At 39.4% G+C, this 12,346-nt stretch overlaps 2 protein-coding genes across 2 annotated transcripts; both read right to left on the bottom strand.

The window, feature by feature from the left end:
* Window positions 1-4,842: 4,842 nt before the first annotated feature.
* On the bottom strand, window positions 4,843-6,396 carry LOC110959053 (C1q-related factor-like). The gene is made up of 4 exons (XM_022205795.2): window positions 6,168-6,396; window positions 5,990-6,097; window positions 5,765-5,905; window positions 4,843-5,636 (listed from the first exon to the last, which is right to left on the bottom strand). The coding sequence occupies exons 1-4, from the start codon at window positions 6,172-6,174 to the stop codon at window positions 5,203-5,205; spliced, it is 690 nt and encodes a 229-aa protein (XP_022061487.2). The 5' UTR covers window positions 6,175-6,396; the 3' UTR covers window positions 4,843-5,202.
* A 2,021-nt stretch (window positions 6,397-8,417) lies between these two features.
* LOC110959051 (complement C1q-like protein 4) lies at window positions 8,418-9,614 on the bottom strand. The gene is made up of 3 exons (XM_051957983.1): window positions 9,517-9,614; window positions 9,268-9,405; window positions 8,418-9,188 (listed from the first exon to the last, which is right to left on the bottom strand). The coding sequence occupies exons 2-3, from the start codon at window positions 9,368-9,370 to the stop codon at window positions 8,734-8,736; spliced, it is 558 nt and encodes a 185-aa protein (XP_051813943.1). The 5' UTR covers window positions 9,371-9,405; window positions 9,517-9,614; the 3' UTR covers window positions 8,418-8,733.
* Window positions 9,615-12,346: the final 2,732 nt, after the last annotated feature.

The following is a 12,346-nucleotide window of genomic DNA, read 5'->3' as shown; positions in this document are numbered from 1 at the left end:
CCTGGTTTGGAGGTTTGCTCTAGATATGAAGAGTTCATTTGCAAAAACATAACTCCGTTTTGATACATTTTCAGAAAACTTTTTTTTATTGTTTACTTGAGATAATACTGAAGTTGCGTGGATTTGACTCAGTAGAAAAATACATGACAAAATAGAGAAAAAATAAATTATTAGTGTTATTATTATTATTATCTCAAGTAAACAATAAAAAATGAGTTTTCTGAAAATGGAGTTACCTGTTTTTGCAAATGAACTCTTCATTTATTTGTTTGCTGAGTGCAGAGTTGTTGATAGAAACGGCTTTCTGCAAAGCATATGTTGTAGAATTCGGGCCATGCCATTTTGCTCCATCATGGTTTATAAACTTAGAGCTGAGTGTTCCCACATTGACCACAGTTTTAGCGACTAGCTTTCCACAGTTTTGTGTGGTATTAAGTCTATTGTTATCAGACTGAACAATGTTAATAACTGTAAACAATTACTACATCGATTGTCATGAAATATGTACAAAAATTCATATTACTCAGAGGATCAAACTTACTTTCCCTCGAGTAGAACCATGAGGTTGATGTTTGGTTTGCAGTGAAACATCTAGAGAACTATTGCACTGCAAAAACTCAAAATCTTACCAAATCTATTTGTCTTATTTTTAGTCAAAATGTCTCATCCCACTTGATTTAAGATAAATCCACTCAAGTGACATTTCAGCAAGATGGAGGGACTTGTTTTAAGACAAAGCATCTTAAATATCTTGTTAGGTCAAACAATCTGGAGATTATCTTGCTTTAACCCTCATGTCGTCCTGCTGGTAAAATTGACCCGTTTTAAAATTTGAAAATGTGAAATATATATATATATATATATTAGGATTTTTTGGAAGATTTTTATTCATTTTTTGAAAATATATACAATTTTTAGTTGTTTTGTTTTTAAATTTCTATTTCTTGCCCAATTTGGGGATTTTTTTTAACTAAAATTTTTAAGTGAAACTTTTAAGGAATTTTCTTCCTGAAGATTTTGCAAATTTTTATAAACTTGGGGAGTTTTTTGCTGAATTTTGGGATTTGTTTTCAGACAAGGCAACAATATTTTCTGGTGCCGTAAATGAGGACAACAGGAGAGTTAAGCTTGACAATCTTGGTAAAATGCAGCTTAAAATAAGTTTTCCCAGCTAATTTTAAGATCTCAATATTCTAAATATCACATCTTATTTGAAGAAATCTTACCAAGCCATTTTTCACTTTTTCTATTGGCAGATTTTTCACTTGTTTCAAGGTAAAAGCTCTTTGAAATAAGTTTTTTTTTCTTGTTTTGAGAAGGGCATTTTTTCCAGTGTGGGTGGATTGCCAGGAAATTTGGTGCCGATGTTTTTGTTTCCCTCAGAGTTAAAGTTGTCCTCTCTCCTGGGACAGCATATTGTCTTTGTTGTTTGTCAACCACCTGCGTGTATGGAGTCTCCAGTCAGCTGACCTGATTCTCCTCATATTGTCTCCTGTTCTTTTAATCTTATCTGCAAGATAGAGGCCAGGGTGTAGCTGGTGTACTGTGTCTGCTTTGCACACATCCCTTCAAAACAGAGCAGGCCTCAAGATGATTCACATAACAGCATGGGAGGAAACTGATGAGTTATACGCTGTGGCCTGACCTCAGATGTGATTTCAAACCAGAGCTTTGAATTACTGCATAATGGTCGGTTTGAGATTGCTTGATATGGAGGTGACAACGTGATACAGTTCATTTCATCATGATGAAGCCAACGTGTGGTTTGAGACGTTCCAGTGATCAAATGTTTGGGTTTCGCTAGGTCCCACTGATGTTGGTGTACAAATCAGAACATCTGAGAAAAGCATGAACACAAAATGGTACTGTGTTAACATTGTCACGGTTCGGGGTGTGTGAACCCATGCAGCAGGCGCAGATGGGAGGGTGAATTAATAATGATTTAATAAAAGAAAACAGACAAAACAAGACTCATCTTAAATAAAGCAGAAGGGGAGAGATCAGGAGGGAAAAACTAACTGAACTAAACCAACTAAGGGAGGACCAGACGGTCAAGGTAAAACTATTAATTAAAACAGAATGGAACTAAACAAATGACGGACCCAAAGGCCGAGATTAAACCAAACATAAAACTAACTAAAATGAGGGGAAGGTGGCTTACTGATAGTCCGGGCTATGGAGGACGGGAAAAGGCTGAGTAGACAGAGCAGGCGGGGAATGAGATGATGGCCGGGAGCTGGCAAGGTCATCCAGGGGGGAGCAACGGGGTCCTAGGAGTGGGGCGTAGCGTAATGATCCACGAGAGAAGCAAAGTCCAGGGAGTGACGTCTTAAGAGACGGCAAACGGCGTGGAGCAGGTAGCAGGGTGCATGGCGTGGCGGAGAGTATGAGTCAATCATGCAGCATTGGACCGTGCCGAGAGTCAGGCTTAAATGCTGCACTGATTGTTCATGGAGCTCAGCTGAGCTTCTCCTCAGCTGAGCTCAGTTGGCTGGATCAGAGGGCTGGCACAGGAGGAGTGTGACAAACGTATATGGAAAAAATTGTTAGACCACCCTTGTTTTATTCAATTTCTTGTTCATTTTAATGCCTGGTACCACTAAAGGTATATAATTTGAAGAATACAATGAACACAACAAAATGCAGCTGATTACATAATACTTCATGTCCTATTTGACATGCTTCAGCTTCGTTGTATTCCCAAGGTATATAAGAGGTCATTTCATGTCATAAGCAGCACTAACCAAGCAAAGGTCTAGAGTGGTTTCCTGCTTACATTCAAGCCGTGACACAACTCAGAAGTTGTCAGGTCTCACATAGCGCCTAAAATTAAAGAATTATGTGAAGCCACAAAGGCAGCCATCTTGACACTTCTGGAAATTGGCATGAGTAAGAGACAGGTAGCAAAGAAAACTGAAGATCTCCAAGACAGGCATTCATTACACCAAGGAAAAAACAACCCCAACATGGTTCTGCCAAACTGCTAGCTGGGCAGGAAACGTCTTTCTACCAAACTAGATGACCGTCATTCATTCGTTCCTGTGTCAGGAATTGTCCTCAGACCTCCAGGGACCTTAACAATGAGTGGGCACAATGTGACTTGTTCGGCAAGGACATTTGGAAATCACTTCTTGAAGCTGGTCTGAACTCACACAGGACACAGAAGAAGCCCTTCATCAATGACAGGCAGAGGAAAGCCTGGTTACTCTTTGTTGGGATCACATGGATTGGACTGTTGATGAATGGGCTAAGGTTCTCTTCACTGATGAATCCAGTTTTCAGTTGATGCCCACTCCAGCCAACTTACTGGTTAGGAGGAAGTCTGGAGAAGCTACAAACCAGACTGTCTGCCCCTCCAGTAAAACATGGGGATAGATCAGTGATGATCTGGGGTAGTTTCAGGATGGGTGGAACAGGGTTAATGAAACAGGTCATGTACAGGTCTACTCTTGAAAACAGTCTTCTTCCATCAGCTGGAAAACTCTTTCCTGCCTCCACTGACTGGATCTTCTAACAAGCCAATGCTCTTTGCCACATGGCAAGGTCAGTTAAAGCCTGGATGGAGAACCAGAACTTTGGAACCATGCCTTGATGTTATCAAGAAATACTGGAGGTCAATTTGCACACATCAGCCTTGCACTTGGACTTTCCAATATGAAAATGACCCAAAACACAAGGCCAAGTCGACCTGTCTTTGGCTACAGCAGCATAAAGTGAAGATTCTGGAATGGCCATCACCATCTCCTGACTTCAATAATCATTGAGCCACTTCAGGGAGATCTCAGACGTGCACTTCATGCAAGACAGCCCAAGAATTTACATACTGATAAAGAAGAATGGGTATTTTTGTCATCTGAGAAATAAAGGGCTTCAACCACAGCCATCACAAAAGACTATAAGCAGTCATTGATGCTAAATAAGTAAGGGTAAGCAAACTTTTAAACAGAGGCCATCTCAGTATTGTCTGTATTGTTATGCGTCACCGAATTATTGGGTGTTTTTCTTTTTAAAATAACCTCATAGTTTATTTGAATCCAATTAAAAATAACATCAATTTATTTTGCCTGATGGTTCATGTTTTCATAAAAGAAGGCACATATTTGACAAATTTCACATTTATCATTAGTATTTGTTTTTGCTTCAATAGCAAAAGGTGTAGTTTACTCATATTACAGTAAAACTGTACGTGGAAATGCACTTCAGTTACTTTTCCAGATGTATTTATTAACTTTTTTTCATTCTTTATTTTTAAAGAAAAGTTTCTTTAAAACACCTCAGAATGGTAATGTGACAGGTGAAGCAGTCAGCATTTGTTGTTGTCTGGCTCACAGTGATAACCTTCATTACCCATAATGCACTGTTCTTTATGGGGATTATGGGCAGCCCCAAGATGCTAACTTCAAAAGGGAAACTCACTTTCTATGCGAACTCCACACCACCACATGTTTTCATTTTCAGTGAGGCAGTTCATCAGATTTCATTTCATACTCTTCGTATTTGGTGTGTTTAAGTGGTGGATTTCCTCCTTAAAGAACCTTTAGTCTAACTAAATGCTTGCTGTTGTTTATTTGTTTATTATGTTAATATGGCAGAGTGGACCCTGCAATTACTAAACAGTAATACATGCATGTCAGTATAATATATGTGTCATAATAAATTACTTTATTATGGACATCTGGCTCCTGATGTGGTTTGATGTGGTCTAATTTTACCTCCTGATGCTCTGTAAGCAAAGTTTATGTATGGAGTGTTTTAGCATTTATTTAAAGAATGTGTTGCTTTTATTCCAATTCTCCAAAATATTAAAATTGCATTTTCAAAAAGCAGACAAGAAAAGAAGACTAATATTTCAATAGTTTAGTTTTATTTTAACAACTTCTCCATTGTAGATGTCAAACATCTCATGTAGGAAATCAGCTTTAAGAACAACTGCTTTGTTTAAAATTTTGATTTCATTTCTGGTAATTTATTTAACAGGTGCATGGACATGATGTATGTTTCTCTAAAATGTTGGATTCCATCAAAAAATAAAAGCTGCTACAGAGTAAAGAAACTTTTTTTGTTGGGTTTGTAAGCTTACAGACTGCACAAGCTGAATCCACATGTGATAGATTTAAGACCGTGCATCCCTATAAAGCTGCAGAAAGTTTTCATCTACCTTGTTAGTCAAGCAAGAGTTGGTACAAAGACCCCTTCACTATCTCATTCAGTACAATACAGAAGAAAACCAGAGAAAGTGTTGTAGTGGCTCTTGTCATCGCACAGGAAACATCCGATGGGCAGGTTGACCGCCACCTTGTCCCCGGCCTTCAGGTGAAGGGCCACAACAATGGTGACACTGTCCTCTTGGTCTTGCATGTTTCTTTCACTGGGTCCTGCCACCACTTTGCCGTTAACTTGCAGAGTAGCGCAGGCAGCCAGGCTGCCGCCAGGAGTGCCAGCATCACTGTAGACTGTGAGGGCGAGGCTGTAGACACCAGAGCGGGGAACAGTGAAGACACCAGTGCTCATATTGTAGCCGTCTCCCAGATTGAGGAAGACGGTTCGGTAGATGACAGAAGTGTTTTCACGGAAAGGACCGATGCAATTCATCTTGGACTCATTGTTCAAAGCAACAGAGAAGGCAATGCGACTGTCTGGAAATACAAAGGGACATGACAGATTAGAAATGCAAGTGGGGAAATGATGTTGTCTGAAAAAAGTGCGTCCGACAGTGTTATCTTCAAGGAGCTTCCATACTTTCCACTCTTTCCTTATCACTCACCATTGATCATATTGAGATACTGTTCTGTCTTATTGTATTCTTCCTCCACCATATTCAGGACCTCATTGAAGTACATCTGCAGCCTGTTCGTCTCTTGCACCATCATGCAGCAACCACAATACTGGTCGGTTTTTTGGCATGCTGAACACAAATAAAACCACATAAATACACTTAGAGAAGAAATGGTACGCAGATACACTTGACTAAGCAACCACAAATCCTCACCATTGACTGCATTGGGGTCTGGAGTTGATGTTGGACGGTTCGGGTCACGTGGGTTCCAGTCATACTTTCTTGCAAGAGCTACAGGCAGCAGACACAGCAAAACAAGAGCTGGGGAAGAAAGAGGAAAATGACATACAGCACTATAGCCAGATGGCAGCTCAGAGTGTAAATGTCTCACCTCTCATGTTGATGCTAAACGATGACAGTTTCAGAAGGATGGAAGGTGTGACAGACTGATCAGTAGAGGAAGCGTGAAGGATATATATTTTTCTTAGAGCTCCTCCCTTGTTACCTCTCAGTTTTATCCCTCCTCTTCTGACAATATTCCACCTGGCTCAGGTTTTTTTTCTTTCTGTAATCATCCACCCTATTTGCCTTTATAGCTGTACAGCTGGGGATGTCTCAATGTCATCCTCACCAGACGCTCTCACTTTCTAAAATCCCACAGAAGCAGACACACACCCTCCAGGGCTTTGTTGTCGAGGCCCGGTGTCGTGTATCGTCTGGAGACCGTGTGAGATAGCGTTTCCTCAAGTGTTCAAGGGTTCTTAATTCCCGAGTTTGTGTGAGTGTGTGTTTATGTGTAGGTGTATGTGTGTGCGTATGTTTGTTTTTATATCTCTTGTATTAAGTGCTTTTAATTGTTGTATTGTTTTTATGTAAATCACTTTGAGCTGCTCTCTGGCATGAAAAGGGCTTTATAAATAAAGATTGATTGATTGATTGATTGATTGAGATGTGTCATCAGCAAACAGGCCATGTGTGATCGTTTAAATGTTAATATCTATGTGGATCTCTTTTTTCAGAAAAGCAGAAAGTCACAAATCAGCTTGACTGCCTTTGGAAGCTGCATGGCCTCTTCAGTGGATTATACTAGTATCTGAGGTACTGGTCAACTGCACCGATCTGGTCTTGATTTTTCTTTTGGTTTGCCAGAGAGGTTATGTAAAACAACCCTGTAAAAGGTAGAAATGCATACACGTTTTATAAACAACCATTCAAAAGTTTGGGGTCCCCCAGGAAATTTCACGTTTTCCATGAAAACTCACACTTTTATTCATGTGCTCACATAATTACACAAGAGTTTTCTAATCATCAGTTAGCCTTTCAACACCATTAGCTAACACAATGTAGCATTAGAACACAGGAGTGATGGTTGCTGTACTTCTGTACCTCTATGGAGATATCCCATTAAAAATCAGCCGTTTCCAGTTAGAATAGTCATTTACCACATTAACGATGTCTAGACTGGATTTATCATTCATTTAATGTTATCTTCATTGGGAAAAAAATGCTCTTCTATCAAAAACAAGGACATTTCTAAGTGACTCCAAACCTTTAAAAGGTAGTGTATGTAATATATATATATATTGTCTTTACCCTAAGTCAGCTGGGGTAGACTCCAGCCCCCCACGACCCTACAGAGGCAACTAGAAAAGCACTCAGAGAGTGCAGACCTCCGCCAAGGATAGAGAGGAAAACAGGAAACCCATGCAGTAAAGGATCATGAGTTGGAATCAAACCTGCGTCTCTGACACAAGTCTGTTTTCAAATCACCTTCTAACCAGTTGAGCTATCTGGACACCTTGCTCCAAATTGTTGGACGACATACTAACCTATGATGTTTTTGTCCTATTTTGGACCACATACTAAAAAATTCAAAGTGATCCAGAATCCAGGATCCTTTCCGGATTGCAACCAAAATTATATCAGCTCTTCCTCTTACCATAGTCTACATCCCCTCAAAATTTCATGTGAATCTGCCCAGACGTTTTTGAGTTATCTTGCTAATAGACAGATGGACAGACGGACGGACAGACAGACAGACAGACAGACAGACGGACACACAAACGGGTGTCACATAACCTCCTTGGCGGAGGTAAAAATGGTGTATGGATAAAGCCTGGATGGGTGGATGGAAGTTTCCCTTTCTAGTTATTAATCAAGGCTTCTCCTTGCACCCGTCTGGAGCCCGTCACTTCTTACCTCCCCTCTTTATTCTCCACATTTAGCTCAAGCAGCGAAGATTTTTATTTCTCCAATGACCACTGTGTTCTTCACTGTTTTCATTACAGACACAGTTTCCAGATTTATACACAAATTGACCCTAAAAAAGGCTACTTCATATTTGCATTGCTATTGTGCTGTACTTTTTGACATAAAACAATCCTTTTTTAAAGTTTGTTATGGACTTCATTTGTTCAGTGAAATGGTGTCTCTCTCAGTTCATCTTCATATTCAGTGAGGAATATAGTGTTGTAATAGTGACTAATTATGCATAACTAATGGATTATACCATTTTATTAACAGGTGGACTATTACTTAATCCAGCTTTGCATATTTTTTATATTTAATGCAATGTAATGTTTTTGCTTTTGCTTTATTTTAAGGAAATTGAAACAAAAGAATTCACAAGACCAACACCAACTGTTTGATTAAGAATCTAGTTTATTTTGTCGGTAGGCTGAAGTGATCACATCATTTATTTTGTTAGTCAGCAACTGACACAGTCAAGAAAATTAAACACAAAAGACAGAAAGCTCACAAAATGTACCAGCTGAATTCAGAGAAGATGCATTACAAATGATTCCTCAAAACTGAATCTCAATCACTACTGGGAAGAATAAACTATGGGAGTACAACGGATCATGAGCTAAAGCCACTGATGCTGCCACGGAAAGATTTCATCGAACAGACTTAAATCTTTTCAAAAAAGGCAGAAGATAGTACAAAGCACAGAGCAGTTATGCCACAGCGGTGTGGTGTTTGTGATCAGTAGCATACAGCAGGAAGCCGGTGAAAGTATTAAAGTGGCTGCTGTTGTCGCAGACGAAACACCCTGCAGGCAGGACGACGTCCACCTCGTCCCCAGCCTTCAGCTTAACGGCCACGACGGTGGTGGCGCTGTCCTCTCGGTCATACATGCCTTTTTCAGTGGGTCCTGTCACCACTGTGCCATTAACTCGCAGGCTGGCGCAGACGGCCAAGGTGTTGTTGTTGGGAGCTTTACCGTAGATGGTGAGGGCGAAGCTGTAGACACCAGATAGGGGAGCAGTGAACACGCCTGTGCTCACCATGTAGCCGCCTCCCAGGTTGAGGAAGACGTGTTTGTAGACGATGAGCCTGTCTTCATTGAAAGGACCGAAGCAGGTCAAAGCGCTGTCATTGTTCAGAGCCACAGAGAAGGCACTGCGACTGGCTGGAGATCCAGAAAACAAGAAGTAATCAAGTTAGAGGAATAAAAAGTGGCTCTGCGTGTCCTGGTGTATGTGACTCACCTCTCATGTCAGTGAGTTTCTTCTTGGATTCACTAAGCAACCTGTGCATTCCTTCCACGCTCTTGTTAAAGTACGTCTCCGTCCTGTTCATTTGTCTCTGCATCAGACAACAGCCACAAGACGCCTGGTCGTAACACTCTGCGCGCACACACACACACACACACACAAATATGACAAATCTGAGTTCACAGACAAGAGTATATGGAGACCACATACTCAGAGAACAGACATTTCTTCAAAGTCTCTCACTTAGATAGCTGTCTTTCCTGCTTTGTGTGTAGTCTGGTGGATTCCAGGAATAACCAGGAGTTACACTGAGAGCTACAGGCAGCAGACACAGCAGTACGATTGCTGAAAGAAAGAAAGAGCAGAAACATGCACAACGAAACTCGGAAAAACTTGGCAGAATTTGCTATGAGCTGACACTGAATCCTTTTCTGTCCTTTTCCTGATTTTCTGACCCAGACAAGCTTTCACAAAAGACTTTCAAAAAGGTTATCAGTATTCCACACCTCATTCTTCAAATAGTTATTTTTGTTGTATTATCATAATATAAAGAATTTGACACCAATAACTGATCAGCCATCTACAGCTGAAAAGTCGTTCATCTTTATGTTAGCAGTTACAACCTGGATCTGGTCTCACCTCTCATCTTGAAGCTTGTAAATGATGGCGATGCTTCTGATGGTTAGAAAGTGCGCAGACTGATCATGAACCAAGAGTCGTGATTGTATATATAACATATTTCAGGTCAAAGCTCCTCCCTTGACACCTTTCAGTTTTATTCCACCTCCTTAAAAATTGCTCCTCCTTGTTTTGTTGCTTTTTTAGAACTGAGGATGTATTTCTTCATCACTAGGGACTCTCAGTTTCTAAAATTCACACAGGAGCAGACACACACTCTCCAACGCTTTGTTACTGATGCTACCAGCTATCACCTGTCACCTGAGATGAACCGCTCCACTTGTGGCGGTTCAGTTTCCTCAAAGGCAGGTGAACATTATGATTCATGAAGCTGCACTGTTGAAACTGTTTTTATGGTCAGTGCACATGATTTTTTTTTTTTTTTTAGCTGAGCACTGTCACTGTTCCAACCACCTGCTTCACAGTTTATTACCTTTTTTTAACTTATCTTTTTCAATGAAAGCAAACCTGAATCAGAGTTACTACATTGTGAATGTGATTGCTGGCGGTCCCACACAGAGCAACACCCAAAGACATGTCATTTGACAGGTCGCCATGCAAAATCCTACTCTGCTCAGTCAGATCTGCAACACCTATGAAGAAAGGAAGTGCAAATGAATAAATGCTGGTGAAGAAATGTTGTTTAATGTGCAACTGATCAAGCAAGATTCTACAGTCAGCAGATACTGCACCACAGACACGGTGGTGTTTGGAGCTAAATGTTAATGTCACGACGTTAACATGCATTCATGGCATTTTTTTGTTTTTAATTATGTGTGGTATCTCAGTTTGATGTGGTGACATACTGAATTGTACAAAGAAAAAAAATTCCTGCAATACCTAAAAAATAAAGTAAAACAAAAATACAGCAAATTTTCCGTCATTAAAATACTTTTTCTGGCCTTAATCTTACATAAAATCATGTGTATTTTTAATGTTTATTGAAGGATATTTACATCTATAAAACAATGAAATTAAATCTAATAAGAAGAAATTGATTTTTTTCACAGAATTACAGAACCAATGCATCTTCTTCTGTTGGCTGTCACTGATTCCTCCAAATTTAGAGCAAATTTTGTGTATTAACATCCATAAGAGCTTGAATTTAAAAGTTTCATCAGCGAAATAAAAAGATTCGCTCTACATTTTATATGTATTATTTATTATTTTTATTTAAATGTTTATTTTTTAAAAAGTAGTATTCTAAAATTTCATTTTTAAAAAAACATTTTTAGATTATTCATGTTATTGTCCACTAGACACGTAATATACTTTACATGTAATAATATACAAACATATGAAGGAAAAAAGGCAAATAAAAGGAAAATTTTTAGCAACATTTTAGATTCTTTTTTTTTTTTTTTTACAGTTTCCCACACAAACTACAGCTAGGGCTGATGGGTACTGAGTTCATGTTCGTGAGTATTTAGTTTTATCATCCACATCAAATCCAAAGATCATATTACATTCTCACTCATTCAGTTCTACAAAGGATTCACTACAAGGTTCTACATCAGTGATCTTTTTTTAAATATATATTTTCAGACCTTTTCCTTCCTTACACAACTTTCCATTTCATTTAGCTTTTTCTCTGCTGCTCAACACCACAACCTCGGCTCTCACTACAGCTACATAGTTTCTGTCAGAAATAATCTATTGCACACAATCCCAAATTAATATGCATTTGTTTAAAATAATGCTGCGTTATAGAGCCATACCACTTCTACTGTAGACTTATAGGAACAGATCTACATGCTGGAAAATACATTTATTCACATTTTTACCAAGAGTTAAAACTGAACAAGGTTTTGTTTTTTTTGTTGTTTTTTTTAAAAGAAAGAAGTTGTTCAGGCTTTCCAATTAAATCAAAGCCAATCAGGACCTGTAAATTTTCTTAGTTATTGTGTCATTTGTTTATTCAGTGGACCCCATACAGCCCCGCACAGACCTCAAAAGGCAGAGCAGGCAGCCTGGGGCCATCCATACCTCCTCTCCACCAGTAACAACAGGATGTTAGATCCGGACTGGTGAAGGTGTTTGATCAGAGTTTCTTCAGCTTGTTAGCTTTCCAATAACTGGTTTTCTATTCCAAATGTTTTGTATTCAAAAATAAGAATAGCACAGGAGTAAAAACATTGAATAGTGTTTGTCATAGGGATGACTGTCACTTCAGAAAGATTATATATAATAGATTCAAACCTTCTCTTTAGGGTAAAGAAACCCAAAGCTGCTATCATTCTCTAACTTAATCAGTAGCATACAGCAGGAAGCCAGTGAAAGTGTTGTGGTGGCTCTTGTCATTGCAGAGGAAACATCCGATGGGCAGGCTGACCGCTGCGGCTAGCTGAAGGAGGAGATGGAGGAGGGAAGAGATGTTTGGAAGTTGCACTGGGAG

Source organism: Acanthochromis polyacanthus, chromosome 13 (genome assembly GCF_021347895.1).
Source record: "Acanthochromis polyacanthus isolate Apoly-LR-REF ecotype Palm Island chromosome 13, KAUST_Apoly_ChrSc, whole genome shotgun sequence".
Lineage (NCBI taxonomy): Eukaryota > Metazoa > Chordata > Actinopteri > Pomacentridae > Acanthochromis > Acanthochromis polyacanthus.
The sequence above is the reverse complement of the archived record's forward strand: the minus strand, read 5'-3'. Positions and strand labels throughout refer to the sequence as shown.

Bases quoted from the DNA above. Each gene is read 5' to 3' on its own strand.
- LOC110959051 (XM_051957983.1), bottom strand. From the start codon at position 9,370: ATGCAGAGACAAATGAACAGGACGGAGACGTACTTTAACAAGAGCGTG. The intron at 9,189-9,267 runs GTGAGTCACATA...CTGGATCTCCAG, and splicing joins GAAACTCACTGACATGAGAG to CCAGTCGCAGTGCCTTCTCT.
- LOC110959053 (XM_022205795.2), bottom strand. The intron at 5,906-5,989 runs GTGAGGATTTGT...ATTTGTGTTCAG, and splicing joins AGACCCCAATGCAGTCAATG to CATGCCAAAAAACCGACCAG. The intron at 5,637-5,764 runs GTGAGTGATAAG...TTGTATTTCCAG, and splicing joins GTATCTCAATATGATCAATG to ACAGTCGCATTGCCTTCTCT.